This window comes from Danio rerio, chromosome 18 (assembly GCF_052040795.2).
Source record: "Danio rerio strain M-AB ecotype USA chromosome 18, GRCz13ab, whole genome shotgun sequence".
In the NCBI taxonomy this organism is placed as follows: domain Eukaryota; kingdom Metazoa; phylum Chordata; class Actinopteri; order Cypriniformes; family Danionidae; genus Danio; species Danio rerio.
The window spans coordinates 9,025,001-9,042,500 of record NC_141038.1 but is presented as its reverse complement, the minus strand read 5'-3'; the positions used below and the strand labels follow the sequence as shown (position 1 = coordinate 9,042,500).

Here is a 17,500-nt window from a genome sequence, read left to right as displayed (position 1 = left end):
TTGCTTATTACTACACTCAAAAGAATTATTACTGCTGCTTGTTCAAACTACCTGTTTAAAATGAGCTGAAACAACACAATTCTTGAAATTTCTTTGGCCAATGTTTTTGTTTTATGTTTGGTCCACTTACAGTTGAATTGAGTTTACTTGAAGCGGTTTTTGTTGGGACAACATGAAGGAATTGTGTTGGTCCAACTACTGTATCTGGTTAGTGGATTTGTAGGATTTAATGAGGGAAATAAAGTGTTGGCAATAAAAGTAATCTTCGGTGTTTAAAGTTATAGAAAGACTTGCTAGAGTTTAATCTTCACTTTAGTTTGAAGATTTAGAAGATTTTCATTTAATGCTTTGTGTTTTAAGATTACCACCCTGCAGAAGCACCCATGCTTTGGGTGTTGGCAGCTTAATTAGCATAAACGCAGTTTGTTGCTTCGCCCAGTGAGACCTCCTAAAATGAGTTCTTAGATCAGTCTCAATCAAATGTATATAAGTAACTCATGAAATGTGCTTAAAATGGCTCTTTTAGTTCATTCATAGGAAAACTTAAATTAAAACTTCGAAAAGAGAAAAGAGGCTTCGAAATGTTCATAAGTCATACATATCATCAGACATTTAAAATAAAAAATTAAATTAAAGTTTAATTAAAATAAAAATACTAATGTGTTTAAACTTTTATTTAATAAAATCCTGTTGGACCAACTCTATTGCGTTTATTTGTGTAAATAGTTTTTTTTTTTTTAGTTCATGCTAATCAAATTTATTGCATGGAAGTTCTGTACTCAATTAAATTGAATTCATCCAATGAGTTATTTTTTGAGTGTTAGTGATATAATTGGGCTGTTTATTAGTGATTGTAATGTATTCTTTCTGAACCTCTCTATTTTTGTCCACTACCTAAGCTTAAATACTACCTACTACTACCTTCCTAACTAATTGTAATCAGCAAATAAGAAGTTTATTGAGCTAAAGGTTATAGTTAATGGTTTGTTAATAGCGAGAATAAAAACTTAAAGTGGGACTCTTTGAATTACATTTTATTTAATGTTTTATTTGCAATTTTTACCTATTTTATCTGTTTGCATTTTAAAGGAAGTTTTTTTTAAATGTATAAATATTTTCTGCATTATATATATTGAACTATATTTGTATTTAAAAATCACACAAAGCAAATATATATATATATATATATATATATATATATATATATATATATATATATATATATATATATATATGATTTTTAAATACAAATATAGGTCAATATATATAATATTTTTTATATATATTTTTTATTTATTTTTTATATTTATATTTTTAATATATTAAAAATTAAGTTATATATATATATATATATATATATATATATAGATTTTTGCTATATTATAACAAAAATATAAATTGTTACTTCAACTTAACAACATATAATAATAATAATAATAATCTTAATAATAATAATAAAAATAACAATAACAACAATAATAAGAAATTATAAAATAATAATTAATTCATTTTCTTTTTCGGCATAGTGCCTTTATTCATCAGAGTTCGCCACAGTGGAATGAACCGCCAACTTATCCAGCATATGTTTTACACAGTGGATGCCCTTTCAGCTGCAATCCAGAGCTGGGAAACACCTACACCTATATACCTATACATACTCCACACACATACACTGCAGTTTATTCAAGTACTAGTTCATTCAATTCACCTATAGCGCATGTCTTTGGACTTACGGGGGAAAACCAGAGCACCCGAAGGAAACCCAAGCCAACACAGGGAGAACATGCAAACTCCACACAGAAATGCCAACTGACCCAGCTAAGACTTGAACCAGCGACATTATTGCTGTGCTAACCACTGAGCCACTGTGTCATCCCAATCATAAAACGTCAACAAACGTCAGCTAGCTAGTCAATCATTTATCACTTGTCATATTGCTTGTAGCTGAACTTGTTTAGCAGTGATGGATTATAGACCTTTAGACAGCGTGTGACCACACACAGGATTAGAAATGTTATCAAACCACAGGAGACGGCCACAACCCTCTCCCCGATCACATGGCCGAAAATGAGCAAACACAACACTGAATGTTAATTGGCCCCTGTGCTGGAGGCCGATTGGTCCTCTCAGGACCTCACAGCTGGAGGCCCCTGGGAGTCCCTCACATGGCCAATCACTAATCCTGCCCCTCTCTCCATCTCTCTCTTTTCCACTCTTCCTTCAGCACACAGCGTTTACGCAGTTTTTCTACATCCCACACTCCATTAGTATGCAGAGAGGACACGTTTTTGAATTATGGTGGAAAGAAAAGTGACATTGATAGCACCAAACAAAGGCAAACAGTTCTGCTCTTTCTCGTTTCAGAAAGCGAGAGCATCAGGATGTGAGAGTGAGGTGCGTGCCTGCGTGTGTGAAAGAGAGAAACAACAGCTTTTGTTTTTCTCATTAACATGATGTTATTTCTGCGCAGACTGCAGATTGACTAAACGGAAACAGCCACTCCAGTGTAAAGTTGTTGTTTTTTTTTTGTTTGTTTTGATGTCCTCACTAATAAAAAGACTGTTGGTTAAACCTGCCTATGACTAGTCATTATAGTTAAAATCTAATGTCTTTAATGATTTTACTGTAGAGGTAGTGATCTCTAATGATGTGGCTTCACAACAACTCGGTGAATGTCCTTGAGTGGCCCAGCCAGAGCCCAGATCTAAATCCTATTAAACATCTCTGGAAAGATATGAAAATGGCTGTACACCGTCGCTTCCCATCCAACCTGATAGAGCTTGAGAGGTACAGCAAAGAGGAACGGACAAACATTCCCAAAGACCGGTGTGCCAAGCTTGTGGCATCATATTCAAAAAGACTTGAGGCTGTAATTGCTGCAAAAGGTGCATCAACAAAGTATTGAGCAAAGGCTGTGAATACATATGTACATGTGATTTTTAAGTTTTTTTTTTTTATAAATTTGCAACAATTAATAAACTGTACACTGGCAAATGTGTAAAAAAAATCAAAGTACACTTTCTGAAATGTAATGAAACGTGTGTATGTTTTATGTCTTCAGGCTTGCCGTCATGGACATGTGCAGCATCTGGAACACCTGCTGTTTTACGGAGCGGACATGAGCGCTCAGAATGCTTCTGGAAACACTGCCCTGCACGTGTGTGCTCTCTACAACCAGGTAACACACACTCATTCAATCATACTGTATGCATTCCCTTAGCAACCAGATAGCACACACACACACACATACACACATATATCTCCAGGCTCAGATGTCTGCATATCCGCAAGGACACACACTCAGTCATTCAGCCTGAAATATCTGCACTCGCTCAGCCAGAAAAAATAAAAGCTCCATACACACATGTGGCATTTGCATAATATGTATAATATGTTGTCAGTATCAGAGGTAATGAGCGTAAAACAAAAACAGCAAGGTCACATTTTAGTTCATGCAGTCACACAGACATACAGAGCATGATCGAATCCTCAGGTGTGTGTGTGTGTGTGTGTGTGTGTGTGTGTGTGTGTGTGTGTGTGTGTGTGTGTGTGTGTGTGTGTGTGTGTGTGTGTGTGTGTGTGTGTGTGTGTGTGTGTGTTGTGTGTGTGTGTGTGTGGAAGCTCATGCATTTTAATTCCGCTCTTATTAAGTATTAATGGATGCTTCCACAAACACACACACCCACACAAACACAACAAAGACAAAAGACAGGGCTTTAGGAACACCCAAAACACATTTCAAGTCACAGAGCTCATGTGTACTAAATGTTTCCATTTCTGTCTCTCTGTCTTCAATCTGCTGTAAATCTGCTGAATCTCTCTGTCGTGTCTGTGAACGTCATTTGAATGCTGATGTCATTGTGTGGAAACGGTGCATGTATATACATTTATACAGTTGATGTCAGAATTATTAGCCCCCCTGTATATTGTTCCTCCAATTTCTGTTTAACAGAAAGAAGAATTTTTACAATGCATTTCTAAACATAATAGTCTCTATTTTGATGATCTAGTTGCAAAGTCTAAAGGACGACGGCTCATAAGCATTAAGGTCATGTCCAAATCCAATTTCGCTATTTTAAGAATGAAAAAATACAGATAAAATAGATTTCTGCTCTTAATGAGTTTTGGGTGTTTTGTGTGTGTTTCATAACATGCATTAAACCAATCAGAGTCTCATCTCCCATTCGCTTTAAGAGTCAGTTACATCATGCCATAGTGCATTTGCTATTTACACGGCAGACTTTGTAAGTGGAAAAACTGAACGCATCACTAGCGATAAAACAGTTAAACAAAGTATCTGCAGCACAAGGACAAAGAATTAGCCTCCTCCATTCGGCTTCTTTACTTTCTCTTCCACTCTTTACACCTTTACTTTAGTAAGGAAATGGTGCTGTACTCACTCCACTGAAGACATCCATTAGCCTACATATTCAATTTAGATTGTTAAATGCAAAGATTTGTTTCAGAACTATTTCTAAAGTCAGTTCTAATTTCCAGCAAATTAATAAATAAACAATAACAACTAATTATGGTTTGAAGAAGTAGAAGTGTAGTAAACACGTCCTATTCTTATGCCCCATATGGTGATGTAGACGTCTCCAAAACCCGACAGGTGAATAAATCTAAACTTATTTTTATTAAAACAAATATAAATATCCTTACCTTGGAATTATAAGGTTCTATCTGCATTCTGAATGATTTTGAGATATTGAGCTTCAAAGTTTTTGCATTCCATAGCAAACAGTATGTGTGTAATTTTTTTTTTTAATTATTAAATTGTAAACAAAATCCCATAATGTATATAAGTTGTCATTAAATAAGAATATGTCAATAACTCAATTTTGACAAAAATGTCAGATAGAACATTATAATTCTAAGGGGACGTAATAATAATAATAATAATAATAATAATAATAATAATAATAATAATAATAATAATAACAACAACATTATACAAATGCAAATTGTCATGAATAAACCCCCGGAAATGAGGCATGGAGGCAGTGTTTTTTTATATTTATGTAGAAAATGATGATTTCTATTATATTTTAATCCTTAAATTATTTTCATATGTAAAGATATTTGTGTATTGCTGTATATCCTGTGTGTATTAATCAATGTGTAAGCGGTTGGATCTGCATAGGTGCATAACTAACATGCTCTGGACTTTAGACAAGCTTTTACCTGGTCAGTGGTGCAGTCAATTTCAGTTCCTGAAAATATCAACGTGCCAATACTGTGCCTTAACTCTTTTATAGACCTATACCTCCTTTATAGACGGGCACATGCATGAGTCTACAAAGTGGCGCAAATGGATTTGCTATTTAAACAACTTAGTGTAAGACGTGAAAATTAGGGTTGCGCTGATCTGAAAATAGCAACAAATCACGGCAAACATGTCCTGCGCCTTACTGTGCCAGGTGTATGATAGGGGCCAATAGTTTTAATAACTTATAGCTAAAAACTGATTTCTTTTATCTTTGTCATGATGACAGTACATTATATTTTACTAGATATTAGTGTTCAGCTTAAAGTATCATATAAAGGCTTAACTAGGTTATTTAGGTCAATTAGGCAAATCATTGTATAACAATGGTTTGTTCTGTTGACAATAAAACTAAAATATTGCTTAAGGGGGCTTATAATATTAACTTTAAAATGGTTTTAAAACAATTATAAACTGCTTATATTCTAGCCGAAATAAAACAAATAAGTTTTAAAATTTCTCCAAAAGAAAAAAATATTTTAGTAAATACTGTGGAAATTTCCTTGCTTTGTTAAACATCATTTGGGAAATATTTGAAAAAATAAAGTGATAAGATTGCGAATCAATATGACTTCAACTGTATATAAAAGTTCCGATCCAAAAACTGCCGTCTGGGATTTTCCTTTAAAAAAGATGCTGTTTTTCTCAGCCTCCTGTGTGTAGGTTCAATATTTTAACTTTTTATAGCAATTAAGTTTTTTTCTTTCCCCACATCCCACGCCTTTGTGTGCTTTCACCCACCGGTGTTCATCGGCGGGTCTGTGACCAGCGCCTCCTGGCTGCAAGACTAAATGACTGCCACCTTTATCCGACTATATCCACATCCCCTGTTCCCATGCCCTGTTGCGATGTTATGTCTATGTGTTTTTGTGCTTGTGCTGGGGCTTTTTTCCCCCCTGATCTGACACTGCCCTACTTCAACGACAGTCTGAGACAGGCTTTTTTCTTTCCTCCCTATTCCCAAATGTATCTTATTTTTCTCTTTCTAAAAGCTACTTCTCGTCTGACCTGTCTTCCCCCTAAAATGTGTGATCTTTGTGTATGGTCGGAGGGTCCAATTTCACTGCATGTAAAAGTGTATGTGACATATAAAGGCTTTTCATCATTATCATCATCATTATATTTAAAGTGGAACAATTGTATATAAACACAGGAAGCTGAGAAAAAATGCTCATTTTCTAAGAAACGTTCAGACGCCACTTAGAAGTTTGCATCTGAACTCTTGTGTATGTGTTTTTGTTTTTTGTTTGAATGTGCATATCGTGACAGATTTGTTCTTAATTACCATGCTGGTAAATGCTAAAATAGAAACTCAATGTATAAACAAAAAAGTTTATACTGTTTTCTGATAAGCAAAAATTGTTTTTCTTTTTATTTGACTTAACCATAGCTTGTTAGAATTAGTTTTATATACAAGCATTCAAAGTCTTTTGTACAACTTATTTCAAGTGTGTGTGTGTGTGTGTGTGTGTGTGTGTGTGTGCGTGTGCGTGTCTGTGTCTGTGTGATTTCTAATTTTAAAGCAGTGGATTCTGTTTATCTTCATTCAGCTCATTATAATGAGATTAAACTACATCTGACCTGCACTAATGTAACATCCAGTCTGGATGAAGTCAGTTACAAACAGATCAATAACATCCAAACAGCACAAACAGAAAGAAAAGAGGACACAGTGTAGTGACCTCTCCTTCTGCAACATACAAATAGGAGCATTAAAGGAAGAACTTAGATCATAGTTTCTGCTGTTGATGCATATTGGATAACATCATTTCTTCAGGTTATGGTTAGATTTTTTTTTCTTTTTGTCATATATCAAACACAATCTCACATGTGATGCACTAAATGTGTTGAAGTGGTGTGACAGACGCAAGAATAAGAGCTGCTGACACAGCAAGGAAAAGTGGCTCTCTATAAATATAGCATAGTACTTTGTTTCAGTGTGTAATGAGGTTTAATGAACAAATTTGCTGGAAATTGTCTCCTGATAAGTAGATAAGTTTTAAATTGTGCTCTTAAAAGGCAAAATCTTTACTATATAATCAGCTAATATGTTTTTGTATGTTTCAGTAATAATTAAAAGTAGTTTTCACTGTAAATTACAATTTATTCTGTCAGTCAGGTAGAAGTCACCTTGCTTTTTTCAAGGCAAATGTTTACTTTCAAAAGATGTCCTAAAAGGTACTTAAAAGTTTGCTAAACATTGGCTAAAAACTGTTTATTACAATTTATTGTGGGTGTTTAATAAGGAATTCAAGAGTTCGGCCTTAGCTGATTTTTGATTATAAAGCGTGTTTGGCTTGCTGTCCCGGGAGAGAGCCCTGAGCTTGTGAGATCCTCGAGCCCGGGGCTCCCCCACGTTGCAGGGCGAGAGGGGAGTCCGAGTTCAGGTAGATCTCAAGAACTCCCCTGCTTGATGATGTTGGAAGTAGATTATAAATGCTATGAAGTGTCTATGCTGTCAATTTAGATTTGTCAATTTACTTATGTTAGGTGTTTTTGGTCTGTGGGAGGAAACCGGAGAGCCCGGTGAAAACCAACGCAAACACGGGGAGAACATGCAATTTCCGAGCAGAAACGCCGACCTGGCCAGGTAGTTTCTGAGCTAGTGACATTCTTGCTGTGTGGCAATGGTGCTAACCATTAGGCCTCAGTGCTGTCCTGGCAAGGAAATGGGAGGAGTAGGGGTGGAAGGGGGGGATTCTTCACGACGAAGATGGCTGTGGTAAGATATTCATAGTGGTTATTCATAGTGGTTAAGGAGTCGTCTGATTGGTGAATCAGTGTTAGATAATGTGGACCAGCTGCTATCAATCATAAGCGCGTGCTTCTCTCAAAATTAGTTTATAAATAAACTTCACAACGAGAAAAAAAGAAAAAGGTTAAAAAAGTTTTTAAAAAAGTCATAAAAAGTTGTAAGTTAGGGGTATGGCTAGAATATATGTATAAAATAAACAGATTTTATTCAGGTATAATTAAAAAGTCCATGATTGACTTTGTATGAAATTATTCAAGATACTTTAGGGACGAATTTGCTAGAAAAACTCAACAGCTCAAAATTACTCATAAACAAAATACAAATACATGTTAACGTAATAATAAAGTTTGCTTAGACATTTTCTAAGCAGTATCCTTCTATAGCGGTTTCTTTCTTATGGTGGAGTCATGAACACTCACCTTAATTAAGGCAAGTAAGGCGTCCAGTCTTTTGGATGTTATTTTGGGGTCTTTTTTGACATCTTGGATTGGTTGTTGCCCTGCTCTTTGGGTAATTTTAGTCAGCCGGCCACTCCTGGGATGGTTCTCCACTTATCCATGTTTTGCCATTTCTAGATAATGGCTCTCACTGTTGTTCACTGCAGTCCGAAAGTTTTAAACATGGCTAAAAATTAACTATAATTTGTAGCTGAAGTGTTTTTTTTTTTTTTTTTTTTTTTTTTTTTGCAATTTATTGTCTGTGTTAAATAAAGAAAGGGGAAAAAAACAAAAAAGGTCATAAAAAGTTGTGATTTAGGTGCAGCGGCAGTCCCAAAGCTTTAGAAATTGCTTCATAAACATTTCCAGACTGGTAGATCTTGATTATTTTCCCCCTCATTTGTTTTGGGATTTGTTTCAATCTCAACATCTTTTTGAGGATCTTTTGGTCTACTTTGTCAGGCAGGTCCTATTTAGGTGATTTCTTGATTGCGAACGGGTAAGGCAGTAATTAGGCCCGATATGGCTTGAAAAATTGATCTCAGATGTGATAAACTACAGTTAATGTGTTTTAACTTGTGTTATTTTTGACTAATATTAAAATTGTTTGATGATGTAAAGCATTACAGTTTGACACAAGAAATCAGTATGGGGGCAAATACTTTATCACATGACTTTGTCAATTTATATACTGTAAACACATGCACACACACAACATATATTTTGTTTAATGTATTTAATATATATATATATATATATATATATATATATATATATATATATATATATATATATATATATATATATATATATATATATATATATATATATATATAGATAATGTATTTAATATATTTAATTCCTAAATATATATTTTTAATCAGTCATTAAAACCTATAATACGCTTATGATTCATGCATGTACAATAGCAAGACACATCTGAATGAGCTTTAGTTTGATGCTGTACTTTAAGGAGGTTTGTAAGGGTCCTCAGGAGTCTGCTAAATCTGTCAGACATGAGGTGTGTGTGTCGTACGAGTGCTCAACGGTGATAGTGAGTTTTAAGGACTCTCTGTGGATGTTTAGCTCAGGCTCAGAGGAGATGTTGAAGTGGATCGATTCCCAGAAAGAGACTCTGAAAAGAGGACATATCAGCCTGAGGAGAGAGGCATTACTGGATATACCAGGGAAAATTGTGCGAGCGCGATGAGGGAAAGAGAGACGGAGAGAGTGGGAAATAGTGCCAAAGAGATGAAGACGGCGGGAGGAGGTGAATGAGGAAGAGACGAGCTCCTGATGTTGAACAGAATGGTGAATTCACAGCTACACGTAATAACACTTCTGATGATGAGATGTGTCTGTGTGTGTGGGAGGTCAGATTTTGCTTTCTTTCTGAAGGCCAAATGTTCTCATTAAGACAATAAATGCTGAAGAAGCTACAATTTGGCAACCAATGTTATGGTCTCCATTGATAAATGTCAGAAGTTTAGAGTTAAGGTGTAAATATAGTGATGCTGACTACACCCAAACAACATTTATCCCCATATTACAAATGTGTTTTATCTGAATCTGTGGTTATAGGTGATTCATAAAATGAAGTAAAATTGCTACTGGCACATTAAAAGTCAAAAGAAACATATACAGGTAAAACAAAATGAAGACCTGTGGCTCCTGGTGATACATTCAGGTCTTATGAATTACCTTTTTATATAAGTTAAGAAATAATGCCATGTTGATTAATGCACATTGTTTAGAATCAGTATAAATCTGCCTTATTGCAAAACAGTTCAAGAAAGGATTCACTAAGTATGACTATTGAAGTTTAATAATATAGCATTCATTTAAAAATTATGAAAGTCAGTTGGTTAAATTTTATCTGATTGAAGCAAAATTGATTTATTGACATTAAATCTGTGTTTATTTTAATTATTTGTATTATTGGTTTATGTTAGAAGAAACTGCAATGGATGGATGTGTATACACTCACCGGCCACTTTATTAGGTGCACCTTACTAGTACTTGTTTGGACACCCTTTTACCTTCAGAACTGCCTTGATCCCTTGTGGCATAGATTCAACAAGGTATTGGAAATATTCCTGAGATTTTGGTCCGTGTTGGCATGATAGTATCAAACAGCTGCTGCAGATTTGTCGGCTGCACATCCATGATGTGAATCTCTCGTTCCACCACTTACCAAAGGTGCTCTATTGGATCGAGATCTGGTGACTGGAGGCCATTTGAGTATGTTGAACTCATTGACATGTTCAAGAAACCAGTCTGAGATGATTCGCGCTTTATGACATGCCGCGTTATCCTGCCGGAAGTAGAAGATGGGTACACTGTGGTCATAAAGGGATGGACATGGTCAGCAACAATACTCAGGTAGGCTGTGGTGTTGACATGAGGCTCAATTAGTATTAAAAGGGGCCAAAGTGTGCCAAGAAAATATCCCCACACCACTACACCACCACTACCAGCCTAAACCCTTAATTCAAGGCAGGATAGATCCATGCTTTCATGTTGTTGACGCCATATTTTGACCCTACCATCTGAACATCACAGCAGAACTCAAGACTCATCAGAGCAGGCAACGTTTTTCCAATCTTCTATTGTCCTACTTTAGTGAGCCTGTGCAAATTGTACCCTTAGTTTCCTGTTCTTAGCTGACAGGAATGGCACCCGGTGGTCTTCTGCTGCTGTAGCCCATCGTCCTCAAGTCCTCAGAGATGCTCTTCTCCATACCTCAGTTGTAATGAGTGGTTATTTGAGTTACTGTTGCCTTTCTATCAGCTGGAACCAGTCTGGCCATTCTCCTCTGATCTCTGGCATCAACAAGGCATCTGCGCCCAAAAAACTGCCGCTCACTCGATATTTTCTCTTTATAGGACCTTTCCACAGAAGTCATTTAACACAAATCGATTAAAATAACTTGACAGACGTAAGTGTATTGAGCATTAAACAATTAAGATGTCCCAAAACATCTTAGGAATTCTGTTGTTTCAGCTCATTTTAATTAGGTAGTTTGAACAAGCAGCAAAAATCATATAGTTTTTAGTGAATATCGGAAGAAACCAGCAACTATCGACCTCCATAGTAGAAAAAACAAATACCATGGAAGTCAGTTGTTACTGATTTAGAAAAAAAAAGCAATTAATTACTTGTTTTGTGAAACTCCGGTTTCTGATGGCAAGTAAATGGTTAATAAACAATTTTTGAGTGAACTATCCCTTTTAAATATTTCTACATGTTTGCATCTTTTTAAGGCTGCTGGTTTGTCAAAGCTGGGTCAGTTGGCATTTCTATGTGGAGTTTGCATTTTCTCCCAATGTTGGCATGGGTTTCCTCTGAGTGCTCCAGTTTCCCCCACAGTCTAAAGACTTCAAGAGAATTGAATAAACTAAATTGGCCGTGTTTGGAAGAGTGTATGGGTGTTTCCCAGTAGTGGGTTGCAGCTAGAAGGGCATCCTCAGTGCTAAACAAATGCTTGATAAATAGCCGGTTCATTCCGCTGTGGCGACCTCTGATGAGGGACTAAGCCAATGCAAAATAAATGAATGATGTATCTTTTTACATATTTCGCACATCCTTTAACTACATTCTGTTATTCAGAGCATATAAGTAAAGGATTTTTACACCCCCTCACTTCTTACTCTGGCTAAACAGAAATTCTAGCCATTTTTTAGACCAAACGTCTTGTTTGCGTAACCATTTGAATTATTTATCTCTTGTTGTGCTGGTGTGTTATTGCACTAACACTATTTCGTACAGTACACACATCAACAACTCTACAAAAAAGAAAAGCACCGTGCTTTACCTTCTATAGCCTCATCACGGACATTTTTTTTCCAGAATGAGAAGTGAATCAGACTTTATGCCAACTATTACGTCTGTTTCAGTTTGTCAAGTCTAACAGGATGTCCATCACAGTCTGTTACTTGTGTTCTTATCACGTTTCGCCACTAGAGGTCTCATGTTGCACTATAGTCCAGCACAAATATTCAGTCCCATTAAAAAAAAAAGCAGATGAAGCAGCGCATTGATATTAAAGGGCCAGACCCAGCAGAGTCTCTGCGTTCACACCGCAGCCTCTCCTCTCATGATTTTTGATTTACTGTCTGGCATTAGTGTATTATTCTTCACTTCTGAAAGTTTGTGTCCTTTAAATGGATCAATAGTGTAGATGAGCGTATCAGACATAGAGAGCAAAAGGAGGGAAAAATTGTGGGCGTGATGTTGAAGCTCAATCAAGCTTCTGTTAATTCACTCTGCAGTCGAAATTACATATTGATTTTTTTTTTTTTTTTGCATTAAACACATGCAGCACTTCACTCTCTGCTCTATGACACCAGAGATGTTTTGCTGATAGTGTAATAATATCATACTACTGGTTTTTGCACTATATCATACTACTGGTGTATCACACAATGAGCTCTCCAGGAATGTACTACAATACTTTGTTTCTTTAGGAAATATTTGATCTGACTCAGGGGCTGAACGGTGGCTCAGTGGTTAGCACTTTCGCCTTACAGCAAGAAGGTTGCTAGATCCAGTCCCGCCTTAACATTTCTGTGTGGAGTTTGCATGTATGTTGGCGTGGGTTTCCCCCAGGTTCAAAGACATGTGCTATAGTGAATTGAATAAAGTAAATTGGCTGTAGTGTATGTGTGTGAATGAGTGTGCATGGGTGTTTCCCAGTACTGGGTTGCAGCTGGAAGGGCATCTATGTAAAATATATGCTAGATAAGTTGGGGGTTCATTCTGCTGTGGCGACCCCTGATGAATAAAGGGACTAAGCTGAAGAAAAATTAATGAATGAAAGATCTGACTCAGAAAATTGGTGGATTGCAAAAATAATCAGTTATCAGATTATCAGTTTTTCCTCATATTGCTTGTCTCATGTAAAGTGGTTTATGGTAATTATGGTACACTGCATTATTCTGTCAGGTGTTTTACATCTTTTAGATTTAGCCACACTGTAAAAAAAAAAATCTGTAATTTTACGGTTTATTTCCGAAAGCTGGGGTGCCGGAAAAAAACATAAAAAACTGCCGGTAAATTACAGAAATTTACCGTAAAATAACGGATATTAAATTACAGAAATTTACCAGAAATTAAAATTTAAAACTAAAATTGGCCATAGTGAATGAGTGTGTATGGATGTTTCCTAGTACAGGGTTGCAGCTGGAATGGTATCTGCTGTGTAAAACATATGCTGGATAAGTTGTTGAATCATTTGTGGCGACCCCTGATGAATAAAGGGACTAAGCTGAACGAAAATGAATGAATGAATGAATGAATGAATGAATGAATGAATAAATGAATGAATGAATGAATGAATGAATGAATGAATGAATGAATGAATGAATGGACATGAACAACTAATAAATATAGTTGTTGTCTTCTGTATGTTGAAAAGTGTTACATTGAAAAAGTAAAATGTTGCGTTATAAATGTCTTTAGCATCATTATTAATCGTTCTTTATTGAGTAAAACTCTACATTTCTGTCAAAAACCCAAACTAAATGAATTTCTACAGCCCAGGAATGTGATTATATAACCAATTTTCACTCTGACTTAACCAGAGACACTTGCAATATGTACGTGTTTGAGTGAGAGACAGACAGGAAGTGCGCTACATGTGTTCAATTAAATGCGGGCGCACAGGTTCCACTCTGAAGCTGTGTCAGTGGGCCAAGAGACTCTGGGATGTTTACTCACCACTGTTAGGAAACTAGGACACCAGTCCCAGCTGAGCTGTGTGTGTGTGTGTGTGTGTGTGTGTGTGTGTGTGTGTGTGTGTGTGTGTGTGTGTGTGTGTGTGTGTGTGTGTGTGTGTGTGTGTGTGTGTGTGTGTGTGTGTGTGTGTGTGTGTGTGTGTGTGTGTGTGTGTGTGTGTGTGTGTGTGTGCGTGCGTGTGCGTGTGCGTGTGTGTTTGTGGTGTGTGTGTGTGTGTTTGTGAGTGTGTGTGTGTGTATGTTTGTGTGTGTGTCTGTCTGTATGAGTGTGTGTGTTGGTCTCTGTGTTGGATTGTTTGTTTGTGTGTTTGCATGTTTGTGTGTGTGTGTGTGTGTGTGTGTGTGTGTGTGTGTGTGTGTGTGTGTGTGTGTGTGTGTGTGCCTGTCTTTGTGTTGGTGTTTGTGTTGGAATGTGTATGCTTGTGTGTGTCGGTGTGTGTTTGTGGATGTCTGCTTGTGTGCGTGTCTTTGTGTTTGTTTCTGCGGTGGTGTGTATGTTTTGTGTCTGTGCACATGTGTGTTTGTGTTTGAGTGTCTATGTGTCAATGTTGTGTTTGTATTTGTGTGTGTCTGTGTGTTGGTTTCTCGGTGTGCATGTCTGCGTTGGTTTCTTTGTGTATGTTTGAGTTTCTGTGTGTATGTGTGTGTGTTTGTGCATGTGTGTGCCTGTCTTTGTATTTTTGTTTGTGTGTGTATGTGCGTGTCTGTTTTTGTGTGTGTCTTTGTGTTTGTTTCTGTGCTGGTGTGAGTATATGTGTTTTGTGTCTGTGCTTATGTGTGTATGTGTTTGTGTGTCTGTGTGCCAGTGTTTGTATGTGTTTGTGTGTGTGTATGTGTATGTGTATGTGTTTGTGTGTGTGTGTGTGTGTTTGTGTGTATGTGTTTGTTTGTCTGTGTGCCAGTTTTTTTATGTGTGTGTGTGTGTGTGTGTGTGTGTGTGTGTGTGTGTGTGTGTGTGTGTGTGTGTGTGTGTGTGTGTGTGTGCGTGCGTGTGTGTGTGTCTGTCAGTGTGCCGGTGGTTTCTTTTTCTGTGTGTGTTTGAGTTTGTGTTTGTATGTGTTCATGTATGTGTGTGTGTGTGCCTATCTTTGCATTGGTGTGTGCTTTGGTATGCGTATGCTTGTGTCTGTGTGTCGTTGTTGGTGTGTGTGTGTGTGTGTGCATGTCTCTTTGTGTGCGTGTTTTTGTGTTTATTTCTGTGTTGGTGTGTGTGTGTGTGTTTTGTGTCTGTGCATATGTGTGTATGTGTTTGTGTGTCTGTCTGTGTTGGAGTCTGTGTCAGTGTGTTGGTGTGTGTGTGTTTCTGTGAGTGTGTGTTTTTGTGTGCATGCGTGCGTTTTTGTGTACATGTGTATGTACATGTATATAAACTTTTGTATGTGTTTTTGCACATGTGCTTGTGTCTCTGTGTGTGTGTGTGTGTGTCTGTGTCTGTTTGTGTGCATGTGTGTGTGTGGATTGTCACAACTGTCTGCAGAAAGAGAGAGAGACATGGATGTTAGCCAGATGCTGAGCTGACCTTCTAATCACTCAGATGCCCATAGAGAAACATTGCAACTACATCTCTCTCTCTCTCTCTCTCTCTCTCTCTCTCTCTCTCTCTCTGTTTTTCTCTCTGATTGCAGACCTACATATGAGCTAGCGAGCTAATTGGTCCCAGTGGAACATCGGTTTTGTCATTTCAGTTGTTGTGAAAGCGACACGGGCGCACAAACACACTCATCCCATTCCAAAAACTTTCTAGGGCAAATTTTCATGGACACGCCATGCACGCGTCTTACTGTCGACAAAATGATCACGACGCTTGTAATCTGTGTGTTTGTGTCTCTCTAGGATAGCTGCGCGAGAGTGTTGCTGTTCAGAGGGGCGAATAAGGAGATTAAGAACTACAACAGCCAAACTGCCTTCCAGGTGAGAGCGCAAGACTTTCTGGAGATCAAACACTGAGCAGAAGTCAGTGGAGCTGGATCTGATTTAAAGCCATGCTGTTGTTCACAGTCCAGCCACCTAAAACTGGAATATAAATATAAATGCTACAGTTGAAGTCAGAATTATTGTACCTTCTGAATTATCAGCCCCATCTGTATACTTTTCACCAATTTCTGTTTAACAGAGAATTTTTTTTCAACACATTTCTAAACATAATAGTTTTAATAACTCATTTATAATAGCTTATTTATAACTGACCTTTATATATAATATCTGACTAGATATTTTTCAAGATACTAGTATTCAGTTTGAGGCGCAACTTAAAGGCTTGTCTAGGTCAATTAGGCAGGTTAGAGCAGTTAGGCAAGTTAATGTATAACAATGGTTTGTTCTGTAGACAATCAAAAACAAATATTGCTTAAAGGGGCTAATAATTTTGACCTTAAAATAGTTTTTAAAAATTAAAAAATGCTTTTATTCTAGCTGAAATAAAACCAGTAAGACTTTCTCCAGAAGAAAAAATATTGTAGGAAATACTGTGAAAAATTCCTTGCTCTGTTAAACATAATTTGAGAAATATTTGAAAAGAAAAATCACAGGAGGGCGAATAATTCTGACTTGAGCTGTATGTTTTGAGAGTTTACTGTGGGATTTTTAATGCTGGGAGGACATTTGTATACCTCCTACTTATATTACATTGAAAAGAGGATCAATTTGACAGTTTTCCATATTTTGTCATTTTTATTCTGTACTATTATTATTTATTGAGCATTATGGGACCTTGATGTTTCCTCCAACAACTTTTGATATTGAAACGTTTGAAAAAGTGAGTTTTATTGATATTTATAATAGTTTGAAGTGATATATTGTCTGGGTTGGTATTTTAGTAATTACTGTACAAAGCATCCACACATATTATGTATTCTACATATCTTCTTTCTTTTGCAATATATTGTTTCAAATTTGTATAATGTCAATAAAAGTCACTTTGTCAAAATTCAGAGCTGAATTTTCAAAAATCCCTGTTAAACAAAGAAGTAATTTTGTAATTTTGTGAATTATTATTATTTAAAACTGTTAAGGATATATATGAACATATACGCCATGTGATGGCAGTATTGCATGTGGTACAGTTAGCGCAACCAGTAGAATTTGAAGATACTCTCGGATATTAAAATGCACTCGACCGTTAATGACTGAAAATGAGTCAGGCAAAAAATTTATAAATAAAATTCTCTGAATGTCTGGTGTTTAAGGAAGAATGGACAAAATACTTCTTCACCAATATCGGACAGAAAGCGATGTCTAATATGCCAAGAAAGAATTGCTGTTTTTAAAGACTTAGGGGCTGATCACACAGAACGCTCTTTATGCGTTA

At 36.5% G+C, this 17,500-nt stretch overlaps 1 protein-coding gene across 13 annotated transcripts in view; it reads left to right on the top strand.

Annotated features, from left to right (window-relative positions):
• Positions 1 to 17,500, top strand: part of shank3a (SH3 and multiple ankyrin repeat domains 3a) — a 368,633-nt gene that overhangs the window by 171,604 nt on the left and 179,529 nt on the right. For all 13 annotated transcript variants that reach the window (XR_015514523.1, XR_015514524.1, XR_015514522.1 and 10 more), the window contains 2 exons: positions 3,062 to 3,178; positions 16,027 to 16,104. Coding sequence is in view for 7 of the 13 variants with exons in the window: in XM_087292766.1 (XP_087148892.1) it covers positions 3,062 to 3,178; positions 16,027 to 16,104 (195 nt within the window). In the remaining 6 variants the exon portion in view is untranslated. The remainder of the gene's footprint in view (positions 1 to 3,061; positions 3,179 to 16,026; positions 16,105 to 17,500) is intronic.